The sequence below is a fragment of the Brienomyrus brachyistius genome, chromosome 6 (genome assembly GCF_023856365.1).
Source record: "Brienomyrus brachyistius isolate T26 chromosome 6, BBRACH_0.4, whole genome shotgun sequence".
Classification (NCBI taxonomy): domain Eukaryota; kingdom Metazoa; phylum Chordata; class Actinopteri; order Osteoglossiformes; family Mormyridae; genus Brienomyrus; species Brienomyrus brachyistius.
The window spans coordinates 27,794,991-27,807,748 of NC_064538.1; the positions used below are offsets into that span (position 1 = coordinate 27,794,991).

The window sequence follows — 12,758 nt, forward strand, 5'->3', positions numbered from 1 at the left end:
CAGCATGTTTCTGGACTGTGAGGGGAAACCGGAGGAAACCCCACAACGACATGGGGAGAACATGCAAACTCCACATACATGTGACCCAGGCGGAGACTCGAACCTGGGTCCCAGAGGTGTGAGGCAACAGTGCTAACCACTGCACCACCATGCCACCCCTATATCATATAGGCAAATGTATAATGGTTAAATATGTAGAAAAGAACAGGAATTGCGTTCCGTTGTGTAAAGGAGCTGAAAATGGGTTCCATTCTCAGTAGCCCAATGAAAAAATCAGGTCCAGCAGTTTTAGTTCATAGGCCAAAAACATTCAGCCTGCATTGAATTTGCTGTTATTGTGTAATTTTGACTACCCACTTATTACAGTACGAGTTCTTTTTTATCCTAAACGTTAAACGTTATCACAGACTGACAACTTTGCTGGGTGTCTAACATTAGTAGCTAGCTAGGTTGAAATAATGTAATACAGCCATATGATAAAACGAAAACTAGCACCAGTTCTGTAGCCGAGGCAACTCCTGCCATGAGCTCCACAATTAAAATTGGCCATGAACTTTTTATTTAATCAACTGGCTGCAAATATGTGATTTTCAATATTCTCAGAGGTACAGGAAGTAAATCATCCCAAGAAATCTACTTTGTTATAATAACTAGAGTGTTTTACTTTTTACTCATTTAAGGACTTTAAGGACTTTTTAACTGCTCAGTGAATTTTTCTTATCTTGCTCTGGTGAATCTAACTGGAAATTCATTGATTTTGTTACCTTAGATATTTTATACCTCCTGGTTCCTTTGCATCTTTTCCAGAACTGAACATGCCAGCAAATAACCTCAATGTCTGAACACGCAATGCCACCTTTGAAGTCCTCCATTGCCTTTTGCATTCCACCTGGTCCATTTCACTGGGTACCACTGTCACATGACCCATACTATGCCACCAACTATAATTATTTGGATAGATTCCAAAAATATCTCAGTGTGATGGCATTATGCTCTGAAGACTGGATCAAAAAAATGAGATTTTGGGAAGTTGGCATCAACTGCTTCTCGCATTTGGATGAGATAATGTAACTAGTCTCTCACCTTTGTTGTCAGTCTTGACTTCATCTAGGAGCAGGTCGTTCTGCCTGTTGCCCAGCACAAAGGCCAGGAAGGAGAGGATGAGGGCGTCCAAGATGCCAATGATGGCTAGGATGTAGGCCCAGCGCACAGAGCAGTTTCCCAGGGTGTACTTCCCCGTCTCCTCTCCACACATGTCGCGGACCACCTCTGCATCCCAGCCATCCGGAAAAATCATACAGCCCAGGACCAGACACACAGCTGGCAGGGGTGTGTCCAAGGAAGAGAGAGTAAGACAGTGGGAATGGTGAGCCATCAGGAAAGGTATGGAGAGCCAGAACAGAAGAGGAGAGAGGGAAGAATTATTAAACAAAAAACAGAATAGAACCTTCAGCACTGTGTCTTCTGCACTTTATTTCAAACTCCTACACACCAGGTTCTTTCAGTTTGTGCATTCAGAAATGCCTTTCTACACACCACTGCTGCACTGCGCTATTTGGTTTTCACTTGGGGCCTTTCAAATTTTACAAGTACCCTGACAAAGCCATGAGTGACAAAATGATTTTACCATTGGGCCCTTGAGCAAGACCCTTAACCCCAACTGCTCCAGGAGCTGATTGACCTGTTCTCTCATTTGCTCGGGACAAAACATCTGCTAAGTACGTGTTATGCAATAACAACAACAGAATGTCATCACACTATTGTAACAGAAACCCATGTTAAGACAAAAACGACCAAAAGAAGTATTTGTGATAATCATGACTATCAGTGTGAACCTAAATGACTTAAAAGTCCGTGTCCTTCAAATTATTATTCAGCACTAATATAGTTTTGATGGTGCCTCTTGAGAAGATGTTTGGGTTAAAAACAGGCATCTCAACAGCCATAAAATGTGACCTTACCTGGTTGCGCTATAGTACTTTTACCTGGTGTTTATCCTGCATCTTGTTACCCTGTGTAAAATTATCCAGTATGCAGAAAACATGCAAGTAAGCATCTTATTCTACTCAGTACGTGTACCAGTACAAATCACAATAAATCAGTTGAATCCTTTTGAATCCTTTGAGTATTAATTCCTTCCAGGTTCTCGGCCAGCTTGCGTAACTACAAAATTAACTATATTGTATTTTAGTCAGGCAACAGACAAAACAGAAATGAGTACCAATAGACAAGAATTTTAACAATAATGGTAAGTTGCCTAATATTCTGGCCAGTAAACAAACCTGAGTGACTTACAGGTCATGAAGATATCTGAGGCAAGTGTGGTCAGAGCTTCGTTGATGAAGATGCAAATGAGTTTTCATGAGTGGCTATAGATACAGACAAAAGTATTGGTAACTTTATAGCTCAGAAATGTCAAATATTTTCTTTTCTACCATTCCTGGGTGCTTACATGTGTATGTTTTGGGTCATTATCCAGCTGGAAATGAAAAAATCTAAAGTTTGTGATTTTTAAAAAGTGGAAAGGTAAAAATACTTTTGGCGACATCAATACAATGATGTTGGCATGTCAGGAAAATCCTTAACTATAATCATCTTTAGAATAAAGTGAACATTTCCCAACTGTGCTGTTTTGGAACTGATTCCATAATTTTGAAAATTTTGAGTCCGTTAACTGTAAATGTCAGCTAAAAGACATTGTGTTATGAAGTACATAATAAGTATATGAAAAACTCTCTCTCTCTCTCTATATATATATATATATATATATATATATATAAAAGAAGCTGCGCATAGAATTCACAAACACTTTTCATGCTGTACAAAGCATATGGACAATGGTCTACAGGTGCAGAGAAACCTGGCACAGACCCACAGACACTATTCCTCTTGTTGGAACAAGAAACCGTGTGGCTCTGGGCGTGGAGGCGGCCTGGCAGCTATTTTTAACTCACTGTTAAAAACTGAACCAAAAGTCATAAAAGATTTACAGCGTTTGGAGCAATGCTACTTCAAATGGTGTCTGACCCGCCCACAAGCGGGTCTTATATCGTATAGTATTCCGACCACCAGGACCATACACACCGTTCCCAACTGAATTTGAGGAAATTCTCACAGACTCAGTCATTAACTTACATTAATTATAATACTTGGAGATTTCAATATATATGTGGACACAGAGACTTATGCTTTCAACAAAAGTTTCTTGTTCCTCCTGGACTAACGCATGTTCACAATCATACACTAGACTTGATTATTACTCACGGAATTTATGTTCGTCGTGTATCTGTCTGTCCATTGAATAAGTCATTCTAATCAGCTTTGTGATTCAGCCACCCTCTTTGACTATGGCAGATTAGACTATTATGACACGTCACCTAAATGATAGAAATTCCCTATGATTTATTAGTGCAGTAAGTAATGTGAACTTCATCTCTAGGAGAAATGTCAACAAAGTCACGCATTACTTTAATGCAGTGATGAGTCAAATTTTGGACGAAATGAAGTTTGAAAAATAAAGTGCTATAAAGCACCAGGCACTCCCCATGGTTTAATGATCACACATTCTTACAAACAGCAGTGCTGCAGATTGGAGCGGAAATAGAAATATGTGGGGTTAGAGGTGTTCAAGTTGGCATCGTCCAACACCCTGCAACAATATAAGCAAGCCCTCTACAGGGTACCTGTAGCCTATTACTCTAACCTTATTGATTGCAACAGAAATGACCCTCGCTACCTTTTGAAGACAATAGCTCATCTAACAAATAAGGCTGAACCTCTGCTACTGTACCAAGTAATATTAGTAGTGATCATTTCATGGACTTCTTTAATAATAAAATCACACACATTATACTTCCAGCTTGTTCAAATGACTCACAAATACATCTGATGCGAATACAACATGCAAACACCTAAGTATTTCAGTTAGTCAATGAACAGGAGTTGAACACAATAATAACTAAAACCAACTAAAACCTGTCAGAGACACAGCACTGAAACTGCCTTAACTAAAGTTTTAAATGACATAACAATGGCAAATGATACTGACAATGCAACTGTGACATGTTTCTGGGCTTTAATGAGGCCTTTGACATGGCTGATCATTCTACTCCATTACAGCCTGTACCAAAAACACTGTTTATCTCTCTAGGACAGTGTTTCCCAATTCAGTCCTCGGGGACCCACAGACAATCAACGTCTACCGGGATCTGGAAGGAAGCAAAAATGTGAACTTTTTAGTAGGGAGCTCAGAGGGAGCAAAAACATGGACCGACGATGGGTCTGCGAGGACCAGATTGGGAAACACTGATGTACTGTAAAGCATCGCAGACATAATGCCCTGGCCTTCTGGCAATACGTCAATAGCGCACTTTTCTGTGCTATAGCAAAGTTTGCACACATGCACATACACACACAAAAAACCTCACTCTTGGAGGTAAATAAACCTGACCTCGGGCGCTGCATGAGTGTCTTTAGTACTAAGTTACACTCGCTCTTTATAAGGTCTTGAAGAATCAGCTCCATTGTACTGTAAAACACTGATACTATATTAAATAAATTCCCTGTGGCTACTTTAACTATAGTTACACATCTGAATAGAGCTTTTGATGCTATGCCTGAACAGCATTGGTGTAATATCGCTCTGTCTGTGACCATTTGGCCTGCCTTTGATAGTTGCCCAGTTATCCACATAGCCAAGACCCCTCAAGTCCTGCAGGAGAGCAGGGCAGCATGCAGGGCAGTGACCTTCCCCCAGGCTGAGTGCTTGTCAAAGGACATTCAGGTAGAGAGATACTGGCATGGAATGGAAGTCAACAAACCAGGGAATGGACATGCAGCTTAGTGTATCTTAGCAAGCGCCATCTTTTGGATGTGTGTTGAGAATGGGACACTTCAGTATTACCATGATGCAAGGCATGCAATTCATCTGAATTTATGAGCTAGCGGAGAACATGATGTAATTCTGTTAGATGCATGCAATGTTACTGAGAGTATGCTCTCGTGATAGGTATGCTAAAATGTCAGAAAACTGGTATAACAGTAAAACGGCATACCACGGTATTTCCTCGTTAGGGATTTCAAAATACCCGAATAGCCCAAAAACATCCACTGGCTTTCAGTTGATTTTAAAGGCAACTGGCTATTTTTCAAAATGGGTGGAGGCCTTCCCTCAAAAACAAAATCTGCAGTGGAAGAAGCAAAAAACCTAAGCACAAGGGATATTTGACCTCAGATCCTGAACCTTTTGCTCAAAAAATTTTAGAAGTTCGTTACAGTCTTTTTCTGAAAAGGCCTGAGCACTGGAAGGTTTAGGGTTACGTTTACTAGCAGCTCTGAGATTTGCAAAATAAGCAGTTCTAGCTTCTTTCATTACGATATTGTATAACCGAAGCTGATCTTTAAGATGTTCACGATGAACCACCAGGCCAGTGGCCTTCCACAAATGCTCCATTTTGTGACACTGGCATCTAAAACTCCTAATTGAATCAGATTGCCAAGGAGCAGATTGCTACCTCTGCGTAGAAGAAAATAAATAAAATAGTAAAACAGGTCTTTCTCTCATTCATTTCTGTAAGTCTGATGGCGATGTTGCTTATGCTTATTCTTTGCGTCATCCGTAACTGCAACTCCGCTATGCAAATCTGCGCATAAACCACTCATCATTGTTTACTTTGTGCGTCACCACATGTTATATCGTGCGTTGATTGGCTGTAAAGGCGCGTGAGACGACTGCACAAAAACAAGCCCAGTTTGTCTGCGCAGCCGGATGAAAACACAGTTCTGCACTTTGTCGTGATAATGAAATTACTTAGCCATAAAATGAAGGGGTAAAATTATTGTATATTATAGGAGTTTTGGAATTATTGGTCTTAAAGAGGGTAAAATTATCGTACAAATACGATAATTATCGTACGTCTGGCAACACTGGTACTAATACATTAAAATGTTTTTACGGGAGTTTCCAGAAGAAAAGATGAAAAATACTTCCGTGTTCACGTTGCTCTGTGCAAAAGGCAATTGATGTAGCTACTGTATGAGTGGTTCATGATGTATATATGTATTTTTAATTTTCACATTTAACCAAAGATTTTTAGAATATATTTTTAGAAGTGGCACACTTTATATTTTATTTGTTTGTTGTAGCAGCTCGAGCACAACATGTCATTTGCATGTTTTTGCCCAACCAGATTTTTTTTATATAATTCTAGAAGTGGTAAAGTATATATATTTTAATTATTTATTTTGACTTTGATTAGTAATAAAGTTAATTTTTATAAACGCTTTACGACTGATCTCACACACAATCATGTGTTTAAAATAAATGCATGCATTTTATTAGTGTACAAAAGGCTGTTAAGAATTTAGTAATTGAAATTCTTCTTTAGGTCAGGTCAGGCCGGGTTAATGGTTTGCTACTGGTAACCTGTAAACCAGTACCACCTGTTCCATGGGTCGAGTGAACGGCGACTAAACCGTTTCCCCCAGCATAGTTCAAGATATGATTGAACTGGGCTGAGGAGGGTGGCCAGACACCCTGATGGGAGTAAAAACAAGGCCCATCTATCAAAGGGCGGATGAGCTCACTCATGAGCCAACGGCCATCTGAAATAGACCCTCAAACTCAAGGTGACTGAGTTCCATCTATGGGTAAATAGACGGACAGATGGAGTTTGTTAACCTTGGAAGGCAATCCATCTAGGACAAGGACAGTCCGATGTAAAACCTACAACCCGCAGACCTCACTATCACCGTCCTAGCTTGCTAGGCCATAGCAGATGAACCGCGGGTGTAAAGGGTGGGAACGGTATTGCGCGCACCGTTTCTCACCTTAAAAAGCCTTTGCGTAAGCCCAAGGGGAAAGTCCACGTCCTCCCCAACCAAATTCTCGAAAGCCCTGCAGCGATGGGAAAGGGGCAAAAACGGCAGGTGGAAGATGCCACTGGAAGCCGCAGTCCCAATCCCGCATACAGGTGGTTCAGGACACTGGTCGTCTGACTGTTGACCCGAAGATGACAACATCACCCGGCAGCACCCTGAACGACCAAGCAGCCCTCTTTAGGGGCAGCGCTGCTTGCTCCACATGGAGACAGGCCTAGAAAAGGTGGCCTAAACAAAGCTCATCTTCATACCACCCGGTTGGCCAGCCGCGGCCAACGGGCATCTACCTATGTGGTCGAAAAACAAAAACAACAACAAAGAAAAATGGCTCTACACCTGCCTCTAAAGGTGATACTAGACTCAAACTAGCATGCTGGAACATCAGGACCATGCTAGATTCTACAGACAGCAACCGTCCTCAATGTCGCTCTGCTTTAGTCTCAGATAAGCTCTCCCGCCTGAACATAGACATTGCTGCTCTCAGCGAAGTCCTATTCCCGGGCACAGGCAGTCTCAAAGAAGAGGGCGCAGGCTACACCCTTTACTGGTCAGGCAAGCCACAGTCAGAATGACGCTTGTCGGGTGTTGGCTTCATGATCAAGAATACCATAGCCTCAAAGCTGGAGAACCTACCAATAGGACACTCTGACCGCATTATCTCCATGCGCTTGCCACTGAGAAGGAAGCAATACGTCATCTTCTTCAGCGTGTATGGCCCGACTCTTCAGGCGGATCCTGCAGACAAAGACAAATTCTATACAGAACTACGCAACCTAGTACGGAGCACCCCTGCAGACGACAAGGTTGCTATCCTTGGCGACTTCAACTCCAGAGTGGGTCAAGATGCAGGAGCCTGGAAAGGTGTTCTCGGGATGCATGGCGTTGGAAACTGCAACGACAACAGGCATCTCCTGCTAGAGTTCTGCGCTGAGCTGCAACTCACCATCACCAACATGATTTTTCAACAGAAGGACAGCCACAAAACAACATGGATACATCCTCGGTCTAAACATTGGCACCTCATAGACTATGTCTTAGTGCGGCAGCGTGACCATGGAGACGTCTTGCACACCCGAGTGATGCCCAGTGTGGAGTGTCACACAGACCACCGCCTTGTGCGATGCAAGCTCAACCTTCACTACAAGCCCAAGCCTAAACGAGGAGGTCCTCTGAAAAAGAAACTCCAGATTGGCAGCTTAAAGTCAGCTGCAGTAAGAGCTGACCTCCAATCCAACCTCCAGTTAAAGCTGGAAGCCCCAGACTGCATCATGGATTCCTGTCCTGAAACGCTCTGGGCGAGACTGAAAACCACCATCCTGCAGTCCTCTGAAGAGGTCTTAGGATTCTCTAAGAACAGAGACTGGTTCGATGAAAATGACCAGGAAGTCCAATGGCTCCTGGAGCAGAAGAGAGCTGCCCACCAGGCACACCTTACACAACCATCCTGTCCTGTAAAGAAGGCAGCCTTCCGCTCCACTTATAGCAACCTCCAGCGCAAGCTGCGAGTCATCCAGAACGAATGGTGGAGAAACCTTGCCATGAAAACTCAGCTTTGCGCCGACACTGGTGATTACAGGGACTTCTATGCAGCTCTAAAGGCAATCTACGGCCCCTCCCACCAAGTAGTGAGTCCTTTGCGCAGCACTGATGGCCAGACACTCCTCACAGACAAGGTGTCCATCATGATCCGCTGGGGGGAACATTTCCAAATTCTGTTCAGCACCGATCACATTGTCGACGACCCTGTGATCCAGCGGATCCAGCAACAGCCTTTGAAAGAAAAGCTGGATTTGGCGCCAACCCTCCAAGAGGTCATCAAAGCCATGGATCAACTGAAGAGTGGCGAGGCTGCAGGCGCCGATTACATCCCGCCAGAAATTTGGAAGCACGGAGGTACAACACTGCACTCCAAATTTCATGAACTCTTAGTATGCTGTTGGGAACATGGAAAATTACCGCATGACCTTCGAGATGCAGTCATCATCCCCCTTTACAAGCATAAAGGAGAAAATTCTGACTGCTCCAACTACAGGGGGATAACCCTCTTTTCCATTGCAGGTAAAATCCTAGCAAGAGTCCTTCTCAAAAGGCTGATACGTGCTGTTGCAGAATACCACCTCCCTGAGAGCCAGTGCGGCTTCAGAGCCAACAGAGGTACCATAGACATGGTCTTCGTGCTCTGTCAACTACAGGAAAAATGCCGTGAACAGAACAAGGGACTGTACATCACCTTTGTCGATCTGACTAAGGCATTTGACACCGTGAGCAGGAAAGGCCTATGGCAGATCATGGAACGACTAGGCTGTCCCCCAAAGTTCCTTAACATGATCATGCAGTTGCATGAGGATCAGCGTGGCCAGGTCAGAAACAACAACGACCTCTCAGAGCCCTTCCCGATCCTCAACGGAGTGAAGCAAGGCTGTGTCCTCGCGCCAACTCTCTTCACCATCTTCTTCAGCATGATGCTACAGCGGGCCACAGAAGGCCTCGGAAATGATGATGGCATCTACAGTATATACGATACCGCACCGACGACAGCTTATTCAACTTGCGGCGTCTACAGGCCCACACCAAAACCCTAGAGCAACCTATTCGGGAGCTACTTTTTGCCGATGATGCCGCCCTTGTAGCCCACACAGAGACCGCACTGCAACCCGTAACGTCGTGCTTCGCAAAGGCAGCACAGCTCTTTGGACTGGAAGAAGACAGAGGTTCTACACCAGCCTGCCCCAAAAGAAGCGTACCACCCACCCCACATTACAATTGGCGAGACAGAACTGAAGGCAGTTCAGCAGTTCACCTACTTGGGGTGCACCATCTCCTCTGATGCGAAAATTGATAAAGAGCTGGACAACAGACTGGCAAAGGCGAATAGTGCCTATGGCAGACTCTTCAGTCGTGTCTGGGACAACAATCACCTAAAGAGAGCCACCAAGATCAGCGTGTACAGAGCCGCGGTACTGACCACCCACCTGTACGGCTCCGAGTCGTGGGTTACATACAGTCATCACTTACGACTCTTAGAACGCTTCCATCAACGGTGTCTCCGCTCCATCTTAAACATCCATTGGAGTGACTACATAACTAACGTTGAGGTGCTCGAGCAAGCACACATTACCAGCATAGAGGTCACGTTGCTGAGAACGCAGCTACGCTGGGCAGGGCATGTATCCAGAATGGAGGATCATCGCCTGCTGAAGATTGTCCTTTACGGTGAACTCTCCACTGGGCACCACGACAGAGGGGCACCAAAGAAGAGATACAAAGACTCTCTAAAGAAGTCCCTGTCAGCCTGCCACATCGACCATCATCAGTGGTCAGTCCTTGCCACTGACCGCGAGGCTCATTGTTCACCAGTCGGTCTCCTCCTTCGAGGAAAACCACAGAGCCGCCATCAAAGAGAAACGCAGCAGAAGGAAGAACCGCGTCGTTATAGCTCCAACTTCAGATTTGACATACCCATGCAGCCGCTGTGGCCGAGTGTGCCTGTCACGTATTGGCCTCGTCGGTCACCAGCGAGCCTGCGCCAGACGTGGGCAACACCCTTAACTCTTCGTTCGCGAAGTTACGCCATGAGTGAATTGAAATTCTTATTTAGTTTGTTTCATTAATCCATTTATAATATTACATGGGAGCAGCCATTAGTTTATTGTTTCCATGGTGGTACGTGGGCACACATGGCGCAAACTTGCGGTCTCCATTTTATTTCCGTTCGGTAGTTAATAGCGGGGCTAACTGCGAGTGCCAGTTCATTCTGTTCGTGTGTAAATGACCAAAAGGTAAGACAAATATTAAGTCTAGTTATCTTTATGTTTGCGCCTTCATTATACAAGTGGTTATCTTTGTCATTTCTACAGTATGAAATCGTTCTCTTATAATCAGTGAAGTAATTAGTAAATGTCCTTCTTATATAATATATTGTATAATATATTGTATTTATAATTAAAATATAATTGTATGCCAAACGTGAGTTTCATGCATATAATCTCTGTTAATTTTTAAATGGGGAGGGATTATTATTGTATTACGTGGGGCATATTATGCAGTGCAATGCTGTGTTAGTATAATGCGGGTTCGATTATACGCGAACAGAGAGATCGCTATGTTCATGTATTGTTGTAAGCTGACATTGTTATGGGAAGTTTGCTGAGTGTACACTTACCATATTTTTGTTTCTTTTAGACCACACACACACATACACCCATACACACCCAAGCCCCTACATCAGCACCTACGTCAGAACCTGTGTACGTAAGACCTGGAGAAAGGATGTTGCACTAGAATTAAATAATAAACATGCATCAAGATCCCTGAGTCTTAAGTTGTGTTCTGGCCGACACTCCGGGATATACATACTGTAACTAGAATCAGACCCATCAACTTGGGAGAGTGATCTTAACAGCAGTCTCCAATTAGGCAAAAGAGAAATATCGTAGTATTTTAAAATCGCAAGTACAAGTTGTACATAAAAGGACCCATCATAGCAACAACACAGGGAGCCAGAAATTTAGTCACTACATGGCTCACTGTCCTCCTCAGTTTCAGTGTACTCTGATGTTCGACGGCTGGGTGTCTTTATCATCAGCTAGAGCTGCATTTAAATCTGGCTCCGGTCTCATACAGCATACAATGTACACGATTTAGCTGCACACAAGTAAGTTAGACAACATATGCCAGGTAGCGAGAGTCCTGTACATCTGACATGTTCACATGTGACTTCCAATTAGGAAAAGAGACATCGAAATTAAGTGAGCTAATAAGAAAAGAGTCACGAATTAAGTATAAATCAATCAGAGGTGACTGATGTGGGCGTAACAAAATTTTTACGTTTATGAGGGTCCACACTACTGCATTTACAGGAAGATTATTTGTCTGGAGGGGTGAAATTTTTCTCCATTTCTGGGAAAAAAAGATCCATACTCCTAAATCCGAAGAAGAGTTTTGCAGTACTAAACGAAAACGCACTGTAATCAGTACATGCTCCTTACCTAAATGAAAACGTACTATTGTGGACAGACCCTTATAACTTTATCAACATTAATAACCGAGGTTAAACAATCTTGAAAATCCGAAAGAAAACACCTAACAACACCAGGAAGTTGACAAATAAAAATACAATATATAGGAGTATGGCGACCAACTTTCTACACTAGCCCCTCAAAAGAATTATATAGGGTGGTACTATTTGACATAAGAAAGATTCATTAAAAATAACCGCTAATCCACCGACACGACCAGAAAGCCAAAGTGAGCTCAGAAAAGAGCAGTCCTCCAGTTCCGAAAATTGCGTTGCCTCTATATCATGCTGTCAAGTCTCAGTTATAAACATAAAATCGATGTCTTTGCAACCGAAGAATTAATTTAAAAATGAATGATTTGTTGGTGATGGAACGAGTATTTATCAGTCATCTTAATGAACGACTGCACTACAAAATAACTATCACCGGTAGTTGCAACCGGTACCCAAGACAATACCCGAAGAAAGCTAGGATTTCTCCCTCAAGGAGGAGCAATATTATCTACTCTTCAGTTGTAGGAAGCCATTGAAGCCGCAGGGAACGTTTCAACAACCGATTGCAGGCAAACCGGTCTCGTAGTAGACCGAGTCAGAGCCTGTCACGCCCAGCTCGTCCGGTCCTCGTGCGTGCTCTGCCCCCTCATTTACCACAATTGTGATCACCTGTTTCCTGTTATTTCGGCTTGTCTTGTGTATTTCAGTCCGCGTTCAAGCGTGTTTCTCTAGATCTATCATTGATGCTAGTTCATCGCCGTCTGCCCTGTGTTTCCCTTAATAAAACCCCGTGTCCTGCATCCTCGCCTGCCAGCCTCGTCCTTCCGCACGTTCTGCCTGTTCGCCGACCAGCGATCACTACAGACCC

At 43.5% G+C, this 12,758-nt stretch overlaps 1 protein-coding gene across 1 annotated transcript in view; it reads right to left on the reverse strand.

The window, feature by feature from the left end:
* The window catches only part of LOC125744621 (LHFPL tetraspan subfamily member 4 protein), a 49,119-nt gene that overhangs the window by 13,463 nt on the left and 22,898 nt on the right, over positions 1–12,758 (reverse strand). Inside the window, exon 2 of the mRNA XM_049016624.1 lies at positions 1,084–1,320. Coding sequence (XP_048872581.1) covers positions 1,084–1,320 — 237 coding nt within the window. The remainder of the gene's footprint in view (positions 1–1,083; positions 1,321–12,758) is intronic.